At 39.0% G+C, this 21,019-nt stretch overlaps 1 protein-coding gene and 1 long non-coding RNA gene across 3 annotated transcripts; one reads left to right on the top strand and one right to left on the bottom strand.

The window, feature by feature from the left end:
- Positions 1-47: 47 nt before the first annotated feature.
- Positions 48-13,126, bottom strand: LOC134433234 (uncharacterized). Its single transcript, XR_010031510.1, has 3 exons — positions 12,835-13,126; positions 9,610-9,819; positions 48-382 (listed from the first exon to the last, which is right to left on the bottom strand). It is a non-coding gene; the product is annotated as an uncharacterized LOC134433234 (long non-coding RNA).
- Positions 13,127-13,213: 87 nt separating this feature from the next.
- On the top strand, positions 13,214-20,497 carry DYNLT3 (dynein light chain Tctex-type 3). 2 transcript variants are annotated; one of them, XR_010031511.1, is made up of 6 exons: positions 13,214-13,299; positions 14,256-14,297; positions 16,128-16,251; positions 17,191-17,268; positions 18,353-18,991; positions 20,360-20,497. XR_010031511.1 is itself a non-coding variant. In XM_063182114.1 (5 exons), exons 1-5 carry the CDS (start codon positions 13,270-13,272, stop codon positions 18,427-18,429), a joined length of 351 nt encoding a protein of 116 aa, XP_063038184.1. In that variant the 5' UTR covers positions 13,214-13,269; the 3' UTR covers positions 18,430-20,497. The 2 variants fall into 2 exon arrangements, 1 of the variants encoding a protein (XP_063038184.1); XM_063182114.1 differs by having other exon boundaries at positions 18,353-20,497.
- Positions 20,498-21,019: the final 522 nt, after the last annotated feature.

The following is a 21,019-nucleotide window of genomic DNA, read 5'->3' on the forward strand; positions in this document are numbered from 1 at the left end:
TCAGGAGGCGATTCTGTGATTTCTCGGAAAGGGGAAAAACTCCGGTATTTACTTTATTGTTTTCCGGTTTTTCAACCTTTATTAAACAGCAGGTGTATCTGCACCGGGTGAGGGAAGCGTCCACAAGGTAAAATTGTATTTCAGAATATAATAAAAGGCACTTGTCATAGCTGTCCTCCTTACACCCATAGGCAGCACTTATTAAGCTTTATGATCATCACTTCTAATGGTTCAAGAGAGCTGGATTTATCAAACAGCTACAAGTATTACAAAATATTTCAAAATTCAAAAGCAACACAGTGAAAATCGCATCTCGATTCATCCAGATGAATTGAGTGATTCATTCGCCCTCAGGTACCAGAAGAGCTCATCTAGCAGGCACCTAAGAAAGATAAGGAAACCAATTTAGCACTTCCATGCACTTCCTTACAAGTTAAAATACTATTCTGCAACTGGTGGAATAAACAGAGGTATGCCACATGAAAATAGCTGGGCTTTTCTTATTCATAGCTGTGAAATTATATCACTTTCAAAAAATTCTGATGCATACAACCAGAATCTCCTGCTCAGCTTTCACATTAAAAATTTAGCATGAAATTTGCAGTTTATGTACAACAGCAATGTAATATTATTCATTACCATCAAACTATTTTTTTAAAAATTGCTGGGTTTGTGTGACTTCAAATAATGCATGTGTTGCAAAAAATTATTATTGGGAGGTACAAAATTTACTTGGCTAGTATATAAACACAACACCTTTGAAGGATAATTTGAGTTTGCTACATGTTATACTTACAGCATTGTTTTTTGACTTGTTCAGGCAAAGCTATTGAAGGGACTTGCTCTAAATTAAATGCTCAGGTACATCCTCTGCCTGCAATTACTAGAATAACACATTGCTCTCTGTAACAGTGTGAATCATTATCTAAAAAGCACCCAAGTGAATATATTCTGTAATGCATGATTTAATTGAAAGTATTAAAACAACAACTCCAGATTCACGTGGGGTTTTTTACAGTTTCATCTTATGAATGTTGTTTGGGGCTGGTGAAAGGAAGGAAGGGCTGACAGCCGTTTGCACACCCAGAGCTCAGGTATAGCATTACCAACCAGACATCCAAGTACAAGGAGAATTTCTGAGGAACATCACAGACCTTTTGTGTTTCTCTTGGGACAGAAAGCAGCCACTCATAGAAACTGGAGGCCCCATGGAATTTAGGTAGCACTGCCCTTACTAGTCCATATTTATTAACCACACTTTGTGATCCATAACAGACCACATGAACCAAGGGTCATGTAAACCAGGATTACAGAAATCTATGGCCTGTTTAGAACAAAAATAAAATGTTCTTGTTGCTATTTTTTTGGTAACTCCAATCTCCATGAATAACACTTGCACTCCTGTAAAGAATTAGCCAGCTATGGTCCCAGACTGCAGCTTTATTGAGGATGAATTGCAGTGCTCGTGGCCCTTTTCCAGAGTACTGTGACAACTCCCTCGTCCTCTGGGACAGAAGTTTTGCAGTCAGTTTTCTTCTCTGGATACAGAACTACTAATCCCATGCATCAGAAATCAGGGAACTTCAGCATTTATTGATAGCCTGTTTCACACAGCCACAAATTCTTCCAAAGAACTTGTACAAATTACAGAGTTCAGTTCAATAACATTTATGAACAAAACCTAGTTTTCTTCCATTTCAGGTAGCATTGAGTGCTCTGTAAGCTTTATTTCTCTTCACCTTAATCTAAATATCAGAAAATATTAGATAAATAATCTAAATATCTTAAAATATCAGAAAAATAAGCTATCAATGCAATTTTCTAAACTGAGAGGTTTTGAGGAAGAGATCATATGCATAAAACAGAGATTTTTGATAAACACCCATAGCTGATAACAGCAAGACTACTCAGGAGCAGCTATTTACATTTTTCTCCTGGATAATACATGTGCTAGGAGCAGAATTTGGAAACAAAATAAAAAAAAAAAAAAAAACCTTTGTGGAGGAAGCTGAGATGTGCAGTTCTCATTGTCCAGTTGAGCACTCCCTGGGCTATTTTCCAAAAGTGTAATTGCAGTCATCATGGAGAGAGGAGTGTGCATTTTGCCAACTCTGTGCTCAAGGGGTCATGCTATCACTTCCTGGAGGTATTCATAAAAAAATAGACCTCAGAAGTACCTTCTAGCAGTCAAAAAATTAAGGAAGATATTTCAATGAAATTGTCCTCTCTCTGTGTTTTGGTTTGTTTTCTTTTTTTTTTTTTTCCCAGTGTTTTGAGATCTTGTATGTTCTGCATTTTAAATTAAGGGCTTTTTGGCATTTCTGTAAAAAAAGCTCTCTGATAAAATTTTAATGTAGCCTGTGATACTGATGTGCTGCTTTGCACTTCCAGCAAAAGGGGAAAAACCTCAAATTTATGTTTGGAAGAAATGCCTGGTTTGATGCACTAATTAATAAAAAGGCATGATAATATTTCAAAAATAAATACAATGCTTCAGGAGCAATACCAACATGCTTCTTCAAACTATTCATCAGTTCACTCAGAGCTCCTTCTTGACAAAAGCCAATTTAATTTAACCAATGTTATTATGCCTGCTGAGTTAATTTTACTTAAAAATACAATTAATTTCATTTGAGACAGTTTCCTTCACAATTCCTTCTTGGTGAGTGTGTGACATACAAGGTTTGCTGGAATTTGTGATAGCCCCAACAATCTTCTTTTCAGTGTACATCATGAATCTTCATGTGATCAGCACAACTGAGTGGAATTGTGATCCAGACCCACCTGCTTTTCTTAGGGCTTGGATTTTGTCTTTGTAACAATGGCACTGGGCTGTAAGTCAGAGCTTCTTGTCCCTGAGCTGACTTGACCCACTGTTGTTACTTATGTGACGTGAAGAAATTTTCTTATTACAAAGCCAAGCTTCCCTCTGAGAGAAAAGTGGCATTTTCCAAGCTTCATTCCAGTTATTCACTGCCACCTCAGCCCTCTCTTCATCTCCATACTAAATAAGCATTGTCAAAACCAAGGAAATATTATACAAGAAGAATGAAGCCTCTTGTACAAGAGGGCAAATCTTTGCCAAGGTTTTCCTTAATGTTAGTTGCTACACCAACAGAAAAATTACATGTCACAGGCTTAGAAATGGAAAAGGGAGAACTGGTGACATTAGGTCTTCTGAGACAAGGCCATTCCTGTTTCAGCCACTGAAAGGATTTAGAAAAGCAGGTATTTACAAAAAGCTTTTCAGAGTAACTACAGCATCTCCTGTTCCTTTTAAAGGAGAAGTTAAAAGCAGACACAGAGAGATATCAAATGCAGCAACACATTTGTACTTTCCTTTCTCACATCATAAAATGAGGACTCTATTTACTTTCTCCTGCTTTTCTTTAGTATATTTAAAAGAAGAAGAATAAGAGAAGACACTAATTAGTGCCTCACTGTGCTGCATTTGAGTCAGTATTTGAGTTACTGCCTAGAATGGACTCATGCAAGCTAAGGGAATGCTCTTACAAACCCCATTACTGTGTGCACGATTTATATTGACAATTATTTTGGTGTCAGCTATGTCATTTTTTGCACAAGAAAGAGCTGTGCAAAGTGAGTCACAGCTGAGCTGTAGAATGAAGTGCTGCATGAAGAAGGTTCAGTTAATATCCAAGTACCTGGTGTTCCATGATGAAAAATATTTCTCCAGGCAACACTGAAAAAAACGCTGGAAGAACTTGAACATTTATGATGCACCTGCAAAGCATAGGCTGGGACCCAAACATATAATTTCATCCCAAATGTACTAAAGTACTTTTTTTAGAATTATCATTTTACTTCAAAATAGCTAGCTACAATTTTACTAATTAGCAAATTAATCAGTAAAATAATTGTGTTTTTCATAAATATTTTATTGCAAATAATTTTAATGGCCTCTACAAACTTCAGAAATGTTTAATGAAACCAGTTGATTTCCTACATATAAAATTTGTAAGTTTCATCAAGAATATAGTTCAAGACACTTAAATGTTAGTTGTCTTCTAACTGTCAGTTGACAAGATTAGGACTTTTTAGAAGATGCAGAGGAAAAAAACCCAGAACACCCCTAAAATGCCACACAATAGAGAAGGAAGAGAAACAGTCTTCTCTTAGCTCCCTAATTCTTTTTTTAAACACATAATCTTAACATTTTTGCTGGCCCCATGAAGAGTTATGGCATTTCTTCTAAGAAAACCTCCCTCAAACTCTGCAAGATGACTACAATTGCTTTGCTGAAAATGCAGACACAGACCCTTGGAGCCTGTCAATAATACATGGATTGCAAACATTTCTGGGGATTCAGGCAAAACTTTTCATCTTCCTCTGTTTTCTGCCACTGAACTACTCTAAAGCCAAGATATTTCACCAATGTCTGCATCATCCTGACTCACTGCAATGCTTTGCAGAAAATGAGTCTTTAAAACTGCAGAGTTTTATTGAATTAACATGGTGTACCAACTCTTTGATCCCCAAATTTTTCTTTCTATGGAATTACCCTGGTGCAAGCAAAGGTACTTATCAACAGCAGCAACAAATATTTAAGGCAGGCTTTATTCATCAATGCTTCTCATTCTGGTCAGAAACTGAAAGGACATTTTAGCTCAAACAAATTAGTTCAACTTGTCCTTGACAAGAAACCCTGCTTAGGAACAGAGAAGCTGCATTCTGCATTTAAAACAGGGTTTGGAAAAATAACTAGGGTGACAAACTCACATCTGCACAGCAAAAAGTACTTCCATTTATTTTATACAGTAATTCTTCACCATTTAGAAAGCTCAGTGAAATAGAAAAAGGCTCTAATTTGTTTTTATTTCATTTGCATGATGTTTTGCTAAATGCACTTTTCACAGTAGTACTCTTATGAGGTGATTATTGCTAAGAGCAAAGCTGTAAACTAAAAGGGGCTCTGAGTAACCAGATCTAGTTGCAGGTGTCTCTGTCCCCAACAGGGGCTTGGAGCTGGATGGTCTTCAGGGTCCCTTCCCAACCAAAACCATTACATAATTCTATGATTGTATCATCTTGAATCAAGTGCATCTTCAACATGGTTTAAGTGACTTATAAATACAACCCAAATGTTGCCTTGAACACTTGTAGTTACCCATGAAAGTCTCTGTCACTCCCCTCCTCAGCTGGACAGGGAGAGAAAATACCACAAAAGGCTCATGGGTTGAGTTGAGGACAGGGGTAGATCACTCACCAGTTACTGTCAGAGGCAAAACAGCCTCCAGCTGGGGAAATTAATTTATTTCCAAACAAATCAGAGTAGGGCAATGAGAAATAAAACCAGATCTTAAAAATGTATTTCTCCCATTTATCCCTTTTCCCAAGGCTTAAATTCACTCTGTAATTTTTCTATCTCCTCCCCTCCTGAGCAGCACAAGGCAGGGAATGGGGGCTGGACCACCCTGTCTGCTGGCACTGAGCCTTCACATCAGCTCAGCTTCTTGTGGTGTTTACTCCACTTTAATGCTTGGGGTTTTTCCCAAGCCACAAGAGAAAAATAACATCACCAAAATGTAAGTGCATCCATGTAACATTCTTGCCAATTCTTAATTCAACATCTAATGGTATGGCAGTTTGTTCTATGTATAACAAGAAAATGTCAGGAGTGCACCCCTATCCTGTAATGGTTATTTTCACCTCAGTAATGTAAATAATAGTGTAAAAGATAAGTGCCTGGTTGTGGGAAAGAGCCAAATGTTGTATTTAACTTTCATGCAATTAAGGTCTTGCATTCCAGAAGGGGAGAGTGATGTGCCTGCTTTTAATGCTGACACTGAAGCATTTCTAAATTTTAAAAAATTGAGGTTAAGAGTGAGATTAAGATGCTTATATGCACAGCACATTATAACAAAATTCACAGGCTGGATGTTTTCAAACATAACCTTTTTCAAACACTTCTCATTTTCACTTAAATGTTTATACATCATGAAATCTGTCGTCTTCAAACACACATGTTGTGGGAGTATTTGGGCACAAGCTCCCAAAATTTATAATCTTACAACAGCATTATGATGACTGCTTGAATAACATTTAAAACAACATCATATTCCATGTATTTTAACATATTATCTAATATTATTTACCAGAAGCAAATGAAGAGTTACAAACATGTGAATAGGCAGCCTTGGTAAATTTTGATGTTTGCACAATAAGATCACTGAAAGTAATTTTATTTACCAGACAAGACTATTTACAGAAATCTTGACAAACAAAAGAGTTGTCTCAGAAATCATCCAATTTCTGAGCCTTCGTAGTCATATGAATATCCTCAATAAGACTTGTCTTATTTCTGATTCTCTGATTTTGGAGGTTACCCTTGTATTTAAAAAAATCAGATAAATTGAGATTTCAATATAGGGATCACATATTTTCCTGAACCATCTGTGGTGAATTTTGATTTGTAGGAGGAAGTAATTCAATACATTTTTAACAAAGAGATCTGGAGCTATTCTCAGTTGAAATGAACCATTTCTGGTTTAAGAAAAAAAAGTATAAACTCATGGAATTTATTTGCTTTATTTTTCAGTTTTGATCATTAGAAATTTCCAGTAAATTGCTTTGCACATTGCTTTGTTAATGGCTTTGGAAAAGTAAAATATATTCTATAGCTCTCATTTCTTCTACTTGGGAAATAAAATCTTTTCCAGCCACACATATAATCATCTATTGAGTTTCTGAATCTCAAGTTACAGCTATAATTGGTCCAAAAATGTTAATACACTGTAATAGTTTATCATAGATGTAAAAACTAGTGATATGTCCTAAATGCAGAGTGCCTTGCTTTGGTTAGATGTATTCTCATTGCTTTATCTTACTGGTACAAATATATGACTTTCAGAAAAAATAAAACCAGCAACAGGATGGAGAATGCCTAGTCCTGTGATACGTGCTAGGATTTTCCTCCAGCATTCTGCTCCTGAGCTGCTCCCGCTCTTCCTGCTCTGTATTTATCCCATAATGAGGAAAATGACTGAAGTGGAGCAAATGCTAAACAATGCATCTTCCTCTCCTGCTCCAAGAAAGTTGATAATCAAAGGCCTTCAAGTAATACCTGCCACCCTGCTGCCTTTTTGTGTCTCTAATTGCTGAGCATCACTGAATAAAGCGATGCTGACAGCCAGCAGCTTGGAGAAGAGTGCTGCTTTCAGCTGGGATGTGCAGAGGGAGCTGGGAGCTACTGAGGCTGCAGCTTGGGCAGAGCTGGATCCATTTTCAGGGAAGCTGGAACCAGCTGTGCCTGATGTGGGGGTAGCTCCTGGTGTCCTCTCACAGAGCCCACCACTGCAGCCCCCCAGCCACTGCCCTCACATTCCCATGTAAACCCAGCACAGGAGGTTTGTGCCATGGTTTGGGACCTCTGTGCCAGCACTGAAGGGAACAAAGTGGGAAATCACATCCCTGTGTTAAGCCACACCCATGTTGTTCCCTCTGTTTGCCTTGTTCCTAAAAGCAGCGGAGAAAACTGTTCTCAAGGACCACCATTGGTATCAGCAACAAGCCTAAGACCCTTTACTTCTTTCTTTAGTACTTATATTTGTGTTTGAAACCTGCAAAGATATAGCAAGATGCATCACCAACTTTTCTTCTTTTGGTGCCAAGGTAAATAATGAAGACCTGGTTCCCAGAACAGCTCTTCTTCATATCCTTTCCTCCTTTTTTTATCTCCTCAGCTATAGTTTTGAAGATGTTAGAAGTTTATATGAAGAGAAAAGTCCTGAAAACATCCTTAAGGACAATTAGCAGCTTCTCCTGAGATAGTTCATTGCACTGGTTAGTCCCTGCCATGCACAGCAGCAATCAGTTCTTTTGACAATTTCTCTCTACATCTTGTTAGTGCCCTGTCCTACCTTCATCAAACACTTTTTCTTCTTCATTGCCACATTTGCTTGTTGCTGCCAGGTGGCTCTAGCTCCAGTATGAGCATGGAGTGTGAATGAGTACAAGTTGTTCTTATCACAGCTTGTTTTGTCCTGTCATGAAATCCACAACAAACACCTTGCCTTCAGTGAGCAGGTGAGCAGTTCTTTAAATGGCATTTCATTCAAATTTGTGCTGAAACTCTAAGATCTGAAATGTCAGCATTTCCCATGAAGTAGAAATTTTAGATGTTGAACAGTTTTTATCTCAAGTGTTTGTACACATTGTACATCCCAGTATGTTTGTACAGTTTCCTGGACAGAAGAAGACACTGCTCCATCCACTTCCTACTAAAGCAAGTTTCAAAGCTTAGGAAGTGAAGGAGGATGAGCTCTTCTCCCCCTCCAGCTCAGTGATTACTGTTTGAGTTGTCATGTTGTGTAGCAATAATGTTTCTGACCTGATGTGTTAGAACCAAGAATTTTTTTAAACAATTGTTTAGTTGCCTATTAGCTCTTCAAAGAACTTCTAGCAAGTCACTGCACAAACATTAAAACAACTCTCTGAAAAACAAGCAAACCCCAAACTCAGAAAAGTAAATTATTAAAACTGCTGTGGTCAAGCATCCCTGATCTGGCCAGCAGAAGAGGTGCCATGTAGATTATCCCAGGAGTCCATCTGATCCCTCATTCCAATCCCTGTGGTACTGAGCAGTGAGTGTGTGGGAAGAGAGCAAGAACAAGAGCAGCACACTGTGATTCTTCCTCCAGCATCCAGCCGCCTGTAGCTCAGCATCTAAGTCAGAGAAATTAAACACAATTCTGCTGCTTTTGTATTCCACAGTTCAACGTGGAGGTTTAAATGTTTGCTGCAATGTCAAGGGTAAATGGAGACAGGAGGCAGACGATTTTAGCTGCTTTAGTATTCCCATTTTTTCCTGGCTGTGCTCAGGCAGCGTGGGATCTGCACAGCCTGCACAGACTGCCACCTCTCCAGAGCACCAAATCCTCTTCAAATATTTGCTTTTTAATCAACAAGTAATTTCAACCTCACTGTTGGCTCTCTTTCTTGTAAAAAGTTCCTGGTCTGCATTTGAAAGATGAAAGCCTACAGTTCTTTCACATTTAGGGTTGTATTTCTGAGCCTCCACTTTCAGCACTTTTCACATTTCCTCTCACAGATCTCAGCACTGATTATACTGCCAGCCCATTTACATGTTCCAGTTTGCAATTTGCAGTAGTGTAGTAAAGAATTAAGCAGTGGTATCAGGTAACTCCTCCTCCTGAAGTGTGCTGGCTCCTTGTTAAAATTTTGTATTTCTCTTGTGAAATCACTAAGCATTAGTCATTATCACGAGAAAAAAAAAAAAAAGGAAAAATAATGGTGATTTAGGTTATTGAATTTAGATCAAAAATTAATTATATTATTAATTTCCTAATGAATTTATTAGGAAAGAAAGGAAAATAACCCCTCAATAATTGTGAAAGTTGAATAAATCTGTGTCTAAAATTAGCTCAAGCATTATTTAATACTTCCTCCTCTCTAAAGGCCACCTGGATGCTTGGCAGTTGTTAACAATATGTTATTGATCCAGGGGAGGTGATTTCAAAAGCAGGCCTGCTTCAGTGCTTTATTACTCTTATCCTTTGATTTTCTTTTCCTTAATATTTAACATAAATCTCTCTGAGGTCTAATTAAAGGCATTATTTCTGGTCCTACCTTTCATCACACATTGGCTCCTCAATCACCTTTCCAGTAAATCACTATGCAGTCAGAGACACCTATAAAGAAGTGTGGGCAAGGGTGATAAAATAAATGCAGTTCCTCCACAAATCACATTCTCTAAGCTTCCTTTTGGTGCTGCCTTCAGGAAGAATTACTCTTCTGTCTGTCCCACCATCACACTGGGCTGACAGGGACATTCAATGCCTGAAAAACACCAAGCAGAGCAAAATGACTGCTTTCTGTGCCCTTCATGGTATCCTTCAATTTATTTAGTTATTTATAACATCATACTTGGGTTCCTATTTGTTGTAATTACATATTTTTCTCTGCAGCACTGCTGCCTAGACAATTAGGCCCCATTTTGTAGTTGTGCATTTGATGTCCTGGTTTTCATGAAATCTCTCGTTGTTGTTTTCTCCAGCCTATTCAGTATTGTTAGTTTTGATCCTGTCATTCAGCATGCCTGCAACTTCTTTCAACATGCTGTCAATAACAAGCTTTTATAAGCACACTTTTTATTCCATTATTCAAGTTATTGTGACTAATACTAATTAGCCCTTAGAGCAAAAACCCACCCATCTTCTTTCACTTATTCCTCCTACTTTTATAAACCTTTATTAGGAATGATTGGTTAGTTTTTCCCCAGATTACACATTCTTATTGGGGAGAGCATAAAAAGACAAATTTACTACAAAATAACACACCTATTCTGCATTTTCTCTTCATCCATTGAACCAGCTGTCCTACCAAAGGATAAAATCAGATTATTTGACATATACTGTTGACACATCTGTGTTGGATGCTCATGGGTGATGCTGAGTGTGTATGTGTAAACACTTCTGGGTTAATATTTTGTTATTTTTCTAGTGGCTCTCTTGATGTTGAGCTGAGCCTGATGGACTCAGCATTTCCTTGGACCTCCTGCTATCCTCCTATCTACAAAGGGCAGCTGGATAGGAAAGATAAGTAATGTTTTTGCATTAGAACCTACAAACACACACACACACATACATAATACACACATCATCAGTCATTCAGGAACCATTTTCATTCCCCATGTAACTCAGTGACATAATTATTGCTAATGTTTAAAAAAATTTTCTTTTAATATTTCTAAACAGAACAGAAAAACAGCCTAGGAACTATTTTTGTTTGACACTATACTGCATCTGAAGGTACAGATGTAAAAAATGTGAGATCTCTGAAGGATAAAAAAGATAAAAAAATCCACAGGATGCAAGGATAAGTTATTTAAGCTCTGTTAGCTGTGTCTACAGGATGCCAATGCATATACAACAAATGCTTCCACCAGCTTTTATTGCACTAAAACCAGCATGCAATTTCATCCCTGGCTTAGCTCACAAAAATACTGCAGAGGCCACAGAAAAAAAAAGAAACCTTTATACTGCAGGAGATTTTCTTTCATGCTTTCCTGTGACCACATCCCTCTGCACTTGTTCATAAAGATCTGCTTTTGAAGAGGTTTAGTGTTCACCTTCAGTTTTCTCCTTCCATGGCCATTAGCAAATACTAAACATGAAAGCTGTGTCTAGAGCAGGGGAATAAAAAACACTTTGCTTTACTTCCCACTGTACTTTCATGTTTTTCAAACACAAACTTTCCAATGAATGTACAATGAAGACTGAACAAGAAACACTTTTGTAAAGTAGGTGTCTGTATGTCCAAATATAGTCCACTGATAGTGAAACTAGAAGCATTGGTCATGTTTAATCTGGTTTGGAAGCACAGGAGAAATCAGGAGAAAATGGAGGAGAAATCACAGGAGAGAAACCTAAACAAGCTTCCCAGATTCCCCCCCAGTACAAATAATACTAATCATTTTAAAAACCCACACTGAAGCAACAACAAAATCCTCACCCTTTGAAAATTCTGCAGTTTTGTATGAGGTGCTTTCCTGTTTCCCAGGCAACTTCAGAGACAGCAAAGATATTATGTATTTATATATATATATATATGTGTATGTGTGTGTGTGTGTATTGAGTGAAATAAAACTCAGGAGCAATTCTCTGTAATGAAGTAGAATTTAAGGAACCAGAACTTAAATTTTTGTAACTTTGGTGGCAACATTATTGGTAACTAATGGTAACTTTGTGCTGGATAATTAACACAAATTCATTCCAAGCAGAGGGAAAAGGGGAACACAGAAGGCAGGGGATGTGACAGCTCCTCTGGGGAAGCCACTTCGGGGGGAGCTTTGTATATCCAGCAAAGGACTTCCCAACAGCAGCAACAGAACAGAGGAAAATTCTCTACTGATAGGAGGAACTGTGTTCACACTGTGAGTGCTGGCAGTACCTGCGCCCGGCTGTGCCCCCTGAGGAGGAGCACTCGCTCAGAGAGGCAAAGAATCATAAAATGGTTTGGGTTTTTGAAAAATGTGTATTTTGTGATTGGCTTTTCGCAAGTATTAAAATGAATATTATATGTGTCATGTAGAAAGTAATGCTGTGTTAATTTTCTTAAGTAGTGTGTTAAATATAGTTTTAGGTTATAACAAAATGTTACAATAGAAACTATGCTATGTAAGATACTTTTTTTTTTTCCTAAAGAAAGGACTTGCACTGAGATAGCAGCCACAGTTCACCTAAATCTTTCAGAGAAAGAGATTTTATTGCTCCATTATCAGGAGAAATGAACTTCTTCCCACCTCACTCTGGCAGGACAACGCCATCAGGATTATGAGGAAGAAGTTGACGATGACCAGACAGAATCCTGTATTTGAATGGAATTTATGCAATATGTATGAGATGTATGAATATGCAACAGGCTATTGTTTTTTAAGGGTTAATCCTCTGTTAACGGGTGTCCTTTTTCAGGATTACGCTGCCCAGAAAAAGGTACCTGGACATCCGTAACTCTTTGTTTCTATTGTCTCATATTGTCCTAATCCAAATTGTCCAAATTATTATTACTCTAATTGTATTACTATTTTTATAACCATTTTATTACTATTAATCTTTTAAAACTTTAAAAACAAGTGATTGGCATTTTTTCACAGGTTGGATGTGACATTAAACAACATTTTCTCCAAACCCCGCTGCCATGGGCAGGGACAGCTTCCCCTAGCCCAGGTTGCTCAGAGCCCCATCCAGCCTGGCCATGAACACTGCCAGGGACGGGACTCTGGGCAGCCTGTGCCAGTGACTCACCAGCCGAACAGGGAGGTATTTTTTTTCCTAATATCTAATCTAAACTTACACTCTTAGTTTGAAATCATTCCTCCTTGTCCTGTCACCACACGCTCTGTAAATAGTCTTGTCCCCTCTTTCCTTTAGGCTCCCCTCAGGCACTGGAAGGCCGCAGTTGAGTCACCCCAAGCCTTCTCCAGGCTGAGCAATCCCAGCTCTCTCTCTCTCATCCTTTCCTTCCTTTCCTCTGATCAACTTGGTGGCCGCCTCCGGACTGGCTCCAACACGTCCCTGTCCCTGCTCTTCTGGGGACCTTTCCACTCCTTCCCCTCCCGGCTCGTCACGGCCGCTCCCGGCCCCGCGGCTCGAGAGGCTCCAGCCCCGCGGCGGGAGCCCCGCCCGGCCCGGCCCGGCCCGCTCGGTGGAGGCGGAGCCGCGCAGGACTCGCCGCTGCCGCCGCTGCCGGAACGCGGAACGGCCGCCGCCCGCCGCCCGCGCCGGGGCCATGGAGGAGTTTCGCCCCCACAACGATGAGGTAGGGCCGCCGCCTCGCCCATGCTGTGCCCGGGCCCTCCGCCCGCCCCAGGGGCCGGGGCCGAGCAGCGCTGCCCGGGGCCGCGGGGTGGATGTTGCCTCCGGGAAGGAGCCGCTGGGGCTGTCAGACCGCGGCCATTTTTCCAGGGAAAAATCCGATTTCCAGGGAAAATCCCAGAAAGTGCCGGGCCCGGTCAGCGCCGCGGGGTGGTCCTGCCTGTTGGAGCAGAGGAGCCGATCCCTCCCCGGACGCCGCTTCAGGGCTCTGGCCAGCGGTTGTCATTTAAAAATCAACCAAAACTCCAAACAACTTAAACATGAATGCCCTGGAGGCTTCTGCCCCTGCCCGAGTGTTTGTGGAGAGGCGGGTGGCAGAAAGGAACGTGCCACCGTTCCATTGCGAGCCAAGCCAAGTGCCCATGAGCAGGAAGGAGGAGAAAATAGGAGGAATTAAAACCTGAGAGCTTTTTCTGCGCTTGAGAAAGGTGCTTGGGTGAGGTAATGACTGTGCAAACCAGTCTTTCACGTAGTACATTTGCAAAACCGTGTGTTGCCTTTGGGAAGCAAGATGTAACTGTGGGTTAGCAAGTTTGTGACTCCAGTAAAAACACAGATTAAGACCCAGAGGAAAAAAAATTGTTTTATTTTTCCCAGAGAATATTCCTGTGACAAACACAGGCATGATGGAATTTAATCTTTACAGAAAACGTAAAGTGAACCTGTTTCAAAGTTCACTGAGGTCTGAGTTTTTTGGCCCCCTTCAAACATCTCTAGAAAAGCAATGCTAAATAACAAATGTATGGATTTTAAACAAATGTAAGATTTTAAAATTATACTAACAGACTACAATGCAAATAACCAGACACAAGGCCTAATTGTTATGTGTGCTGTAGAGTAAAACTATAATTTGTGTACTTTTCTGACGGAAGTAATAATAATAATTCACTTCTATTGCAGATGATCTTCAATGCTGATGAGGCCCACAACATAGTTAAGGAGGTAGGTTTTAGCTAATAGCTGGGTTTTGAAGAAATTCTTTACCATACCTTGCACAATAGTGAAAGCAGTTATTTTCCTTGACCATCCCAGATAAATGTAAACTTACATAGAATTAGTATTTATATAAAGACAGAGTTTAACTTGGAGCTGCTTTAAGCTTCATCCTGTTGCTGTCTTCAACTACGTAAAGAGGAGAAGGTAGATGAGAGGGGAGCCAGATTTGCATTACAGTGGAAAGAGTGAGGGTGACAGGCACAAGCTGCAAGGGAAATTCACTCCGATTTATTTTTTCCCCTTTATCCAGCTGGAGAGAAGCTAATCGCTGGAGAGCTTGCAGGGAGATCTTGTGGAGTCTCCATCCTTAGAGATTTTTAAAACTTGACTGGACAAGGCCTTGAACAATGTTATCAGACTTGGAAGTTAGCCTTGGCATGTGTGGGAGGTTGCACTCTATGAGCTCCTTGTTCTAACTTTTAAAATACATTTTCTGCAGAGAAAGAATAGGATGAAAAGTCTGACAGTCTAAATTAAATACCTGTAACTAGAAAGTGATTAGTGAGAAGCCTGTGGCTCACAGATGCTCTCAAGGTTTGCAGGGAAATAGTGTTTTGAGACAGGGATTTCTAGAGGGACTCTGCAGGTCCTTTGCCACCTGCACTTTTTGAAGCTGCTCCAGATCACAAGAGCAAGCTCTTGATGTTAGATAAACAACAGTTCAGCCCTTTATGTAACTGCCCCTGGTTTGTAAAGCCAAATACAGTGTGACACAGTCTCCAGACACTGGGAGTAAAGCCAAATGTTTCTACCTCTGATTGGAAGCTTCACCAGGGCCAAGGAGCTCCAGCACTGGGTCCATCTCTGGAAGGACCAAAATCCCTGAGGGGTCTTGTCCTTCTTCTGTCTTCTATTGTGTTCCTTGTTTCCACTGACTGCTGTGGCTAGCTTTGTGCAGTGTGTGGTCAGAATTAACTGGGCTATTCAAAATCTGGGGCACAGGTCTCTTACACAGCCTGTTAGTGGGGGATTAGTGCATGGGATACCTCTTACTGAATCACAGGAAAACACAATTTTATTTCCCTTACCTTTTCCAGGTATGTGTTTCATAAGTGAATTCCTCAGCTTTAAGAAGTATCCATCAGCACATAATTCTGAGTTTCCCAAGAGCAGAGAAGGCAATTTAAGGGTTACCGTTTGAGAGAAGGATTTTTGTTCAATCCTTTTAAGTTTAAGCAAGTGTTGGCCAGTCTGTAGCTGTGGGAGAGCATCCAATTTTCCTGCAGTTCAGCTGTTTCTTTTGCTGCAAGATATGACCCTTGAGTATCTTCCCCATCTTTTAAGCAGGGATGTGCACTTCACTGTTGTCACTCTGTCTCTGAAGAGTGACAAAAACCAAAATTTTGGAATTTTGGTTATATGCTCTGACAGGTTGGCCAGCCCAAGCTGATATTGTTGATTTGAGTAGTGCCTTCCCCATTACAGCAGCTTCTGAAAGCCAAACTGGAGCTGGCAGTCATCAGGAACAGTGGGATGTGTCAGGATCTTCACTGGCAAAAAGATCCATTCACTTGGTACCCAAAACATGTGGCTAAGGCCTTTCCTGCAAGAAATGTTTAGTCATTTTTATACCTGTAATATTGTGGTAAATATGTACTAAAAATAAATTTCTGAGAAGGGTCATTTTACTTCCCATTCAGCAGCTGATACCTAATGAGCTCGAGTGATTCAAAGTAATCTAGCTGCCAGAAAAATATCCCTCAGATTATGCAAAACATTTTATAATTCTACATTTTGAAGTGTGCTTACTGTAACTATTTTTCCCCTCTGTTCTAGTGCATAGAAAATGTTTTGGGCAAGGCAGATTATAATCACAACAAAGTCAACCAATGGACTGCTGCTATAGTAGAACAGTCACTGACCCATCTGGTGAAACTTGGGAAAACCTATAAGTACATTGGTAAGTACAAGCAGCTGTACTTGTAGCACTGGCAGTCACAATAAATAATTGCTGAAAGGTTCAGAGGATTGCTATAAACAAAACAGAGCAGGTACCTGAACTGTTCTGTTACAGAGATTTTTAGAAATACCTGTGATAAGGCTGTGGCAGTTGCACCTGGGCTGAGCATGCTGGCAACTCTTAACACAGATTACATGTCAATGGGCTTTCCTGATTGTTAAGTAGCCCCAAGACAATTATATCAACATTTTAGTATCAGTTCAGGAAAAAATTGCTATATTTGATAAAATTTTCTATCAGATTAAGCCTCCTCTAAATAAAAACATCTGGAAGACTTTAGTCCTGTGTGCAAAATCATGTCCCATTATATTTATGTGTATATACGTGGTAGGAAAAAGGTAAATAAGAAAGTTTACCCTATTTTGGTCCTTTTGTGGAGTGTTGATGTAATGGCAAGTGTTTGCACTCTGTTCTGTTTTGAAAGTCTTGGCCTCAGGTTGTCAGAGGTTTTATGACCATTGCAGGTGATAGGAAAGCTGCTCATTACTGAAGTGTGGTTTCAGAGAGGGGTCCACAAGTATTTTTGGGAAACAACAACTCTCATCAAGTGTGACTTCTGCTGTACCTGTGAGGACAGCACCTGCAATCCCATTCTGAGGGGCACAAGCCTATCTAAGTAGTTTAAAAGATAAAACCCATAATCCTATTAGCCAGTGTTTTGTTGAAGCTGTTGTCTTCATGTGAGTAAAAATAATCATGAAATGAGTGAAAAGTTCTTGAGGAAAATACTGGGGCCAAAGGGGTTCTCCAAAAAGGTTTTGTCTTAGCTGAATGCCACGTGCCAGCGCTTTGGAAATGTAATCCAGGCTCCAGTTTGTAAATGCTGAATGATTCACCTCTTCTGCTTTAATTCCCTGGTTTTGTGGCTGTACCTTGCAGTTACCTGTGCAGTGATGCAGAGGAGTGGAGCTGGTCTTCACACAGCAAGCTCATGCTTCTGGGATACCACAACTGATGGTAAGCATCCCCCTCCAAACAGAACATTTGTAACAGGAGAATTGTTACTTCTTGCTCAGTTGTAGTAGCTGGGTTGAACATTTTTGGGAATGGCTGTGGAAGCAGTAGTTTTGAGAATGAGGTGCTTGTTTACAATCCCAGCAAAAATGTTATCAGTCAGTGCAGGCATTAAAGGCAGCTGCTTTGTAAATTATGAGGAGCAGGAATAGAAAAGCCTTTCATTCTGAAACAAGACTAAAAACATTTCATTCTCTCAGCTGAAGAGGCAGAAAACGTTTTTCACAGTAAATACACGTGGGTAGCCCTAAACATATCTGCCTGCTGTGAGGGGACAGCTACTTTGGAGGAAAAAGGAACTTAGTGAAAAATATAAATAGTTTGACTTACAGTATGTGTTTTAGCTGTGTAACTGTCAGCCAGGCTTTGGATGCATTGTACTGCTTCAACATTAGTTCTAAATAGATTTTTTCACAGGTTGAGAATGTCACAGTGAAACAAAATTAAAATAATTTGTTGTCTGTCACAAATTCAGAAAAGTCTTTTTAGAGGACTGTGCCAAGGTTTAAGTTTAAAAATAGAGAAGGCCTCAAAAAGTCAACCAAGCTTAAAAAGAAATCATAAAATAAAGTTAAGTAAACACAGTTTAGTCTTCATATTTCTTTTGCTTGTAAGGTATTGATACAACAGAAGAGGAAGAAAGCAGAAAGTAAATACACTGGAATATATTTGATCCAGTTCCTTTTCTGATTTCTTGTCTGATTGTCATGCCAGTTTCAGTATGGGAATTTCAAGGATTTTTGCAAGTCCAGCTTTTAAAGAAAGATACTGGAAAGCTAACTGGAATACAGTGTTTTCCTCTTAACTTTCTTAAGCTTGCAAGTCTCACATTAGGTAGCAAACAATGTATAAGTTAATAAAAATGTTTTGAGAATTTTAGTTTTTTTATAGTTAAGCTGACATACTACTATTTCCCTTAAATTACAACTTAAATATTCATACAAATCTGGCATAATTTACACTTCAATGAAGTGCCTGTAGTAAAGACAATGGAATTCTGTTTTAATTTTGTAATAATCTCTTCCAGGAACCTGCACAGTGAGATGGGAAAACCGAACCATGAACTGCATTGTCAACGTGTTTGCTGTTGCTATTATCCTGTAGCTGACTGGGACAGAAATAGAAGCAACACCGAAGCCTTTAAAAAATAAATCATCCTAATCCATGGCTAAATATTTCAAACTATTATTTGTTTCTGTATGAGTAGCATACAGAAGTTCTCTACAGAGAGCATACAGTCTAAGCCAGTTCTCATAGATTAGTTATCTGAAAGCTAGCAAAGAAATTAATTATATATATATATATATATAATATCTATCTATGTGAAGAGAAAATTTTAGTAATTTAAATATTTAGAAGTATGTTAATGAGAAGTTGCCACAAAGATGAGTAGAATTTATGTCAAAGCTAATATCAAAGATATTTTATTCCAGAGGAAAAAAACACATCAAAGGAAATGTCAAAGGGCAAGCAAGACCTCTCAGGATTATGGTGCCTTTGGGAACAAATTATGAACACAATTCAGAGTGGATATTCTGTAAACAATACTGGTTCTCCATGCTTGGTTAAACAAAGCAAACTCTCCCTTGGAATGCAGGTGCCTGTGAAATTGCATGAGCATCACTTTTTGGTCAAGCATGAATGTTTACATGGACACTAAATCCAGGTAAGCTTTCCCCCTGGAGGCAGAGGAGGACTTTGCTGGGACACAGGTGAAATATACCCAGTCCTAGCAGAATTCTAATTTGTCTTCACATGAAGAGCATAATAATTTGTTAGCAATTCAGGGAAACATGCTGGGGATCTGACACCAGCCCTTAATTCATCATTTATAACTCTGAAAACATTCTGAAGGTACTTAAATTAGATTTTATTCCATGATTACAGAATTTGTGACAAGCACTTTATTGATTCCTCATGCAGGAGCCAGGGCAATATTACTGCACCTGTGCTCCAGGTAGGGTTAAAGTGATCAGTGGGAAGGCACAGACATCTCTAGAGGCTCTTGTTAGCTTTGAAAGCATTTATCAAAGTAACATTCTGTTCTTTATAAGTGTTTTTCTATGTTCTCTAAGTCTTTAATTGGATCTTAGTCCTGTGAGAGAAATCATTCAAGTTTTCAGCACTAAGAATTCCCCTCCTTTAAAGATTTATGCAAGTTCTTAACTTTGCTCATCTGATGAGTCTTAACTTGAAATTTTCCACATGGAAGAAAAGCGTTTGCACACCTGCAAGTATTTGCTGGATTGGGGCCTACATTTTTGTTGATAAATGCACAAATTATATGATAAAGAGATGTATCAATACCAAAAATGCCTAAATGATTGCTGCCACTAAGTGGCAGCTGCATTAAGTTGTTTTCTCAGATGCTGCTTAAGGATAGAATTTTTTGTTTATACTGTATGTCTTTGAAAGAGACTGGTGACAGCCTAACAGTACTGTAGGGCTGTTTTGAATTTAAAGAAATGAATATTAAAGCACTATTATGCAGTTTTGTTTGGTTTGGGTTGTTTTTCAGATAACTATTTGGGTATGAGACAAGAGTCCTGTGCAAAGAGCAAGCTAAAGAATATTTTACTGCTTAAATTGTGTATATGTGTAGCTGGTGTGACACTACAGAAGGAGCCCTGTGTATGTGTAGTTTACAATAATGTTCAAAGTATCTTGCTTTGCAGACAAATAAAATTCTGCTTTTACCGAAGTGCAAGTAAAATTAATACTGTAATGCTGCATTTGCCAAAGGCAAGTGTTGTGTGGAAATGTGTGTGTATGTTGTACTGACCTTCAAATGTAGATGAATAATTAAGCATTATTTGGGTTAAGATAGAAATTTCTGAATTAGGTTCCAGCATCCAAGAGCCAGATTGTGGAACTGACAAAAATACATTAGTTTCACTCATGTTTGGGATTTGTGCAATGTGAAAAAAAATGTGTCGTGTTCCTGTCATGGGTATTGGGGTGCAATGATCAGAAGAAATATTCCACATAGCTAATTGTAATCTCATTTGGTATTTTTGCTTTACTTGAAAACCAGGTGCACTGAGTAAGACTATCAGTTTAATGAGGCTTGGTGAAGGTCCTCCTGCAGAAGAACCCTAGGAAATACTGCTTAATTATATGACTGTTTAATTTTTCTTTCTACCAAAAAAAATAAAGTTTTGCCTTAGTTGTATTTTTGCCTTGTGTTCTTGATCAATATAAAAAGTAACTGAGAAAAATATTCCTCTTACATCCCTTCACTTCTTTATAATAGGAAGAACTTGGGAAATGCATTGAAGATGCCTTTTAGAGACAAGATCTTGTAGAAATCCTGTTCCAGGCTTGGAAATTTCTTACACCTCTATTTCTCACACCTTTTCCCTATTGTGAATCTTGATGGTACAAGTTAAAGCTTTTTTACTTCAGAAAGATTATTATGAAGCTCTGGGAAAAGTATTTTCATTCTGCATCATGTCCTGGTAAACTTAGCTTGTTTTCGATCTTTCTTTTCCCCATCCTCTGTGGGTACAGAGAGCTACTTTAAACTCTCCTCACAAATGCTGAACATTATTATCTGCTTTTCCAAGTAGTTTCAAGGATAAATCTATGAATTGCAGACTATGAAAGCCCACAACATTTCACTGGTATTTTCTATCATTACATATTTTCTTTGTGGTGGCAATCAGGGGTTTGAATTATGGTTAACAATGACAGA

The sequence above is a fragment of the Melospiza melodia genome, chromosome 2, assembly GCF_035770615.1.
Source record: "Melospiza melodia melodia isolate bMelMel2 chromosome 2, bMelMel2.pri, whole genome shotgun sequence".
NCBI classification, from domain to species: Eukaryota; Metazoa; Chordata; class Aves; order Passeriformes; family Passerellidae; genus Melospiza; species Melospiza melodia.

Bases quoted from the DNA above. Each gene is read 5' to 3' on its own strand.
- DYNLT3 (XM_063182114.1), top strand. From the start codon at position 13,270: ATGGAGGAGTTTCGCCCCCACAACGATGAG. The intron at 13,300-14,255 runs GTAGGGCCGCCG...CTTCTATTGCAG, and splicing joins TTCGCCCCCACAACGATGAG to ATGATCTTCAATGCTGATGA. The intron at 14,298-16,127 runs GTAGGTTTTAGC...CCTCTGTTCTAG, and splicing joins CCCACAACATAGTTAAGGAG to TGCATAGAAAATGTTTTGGG.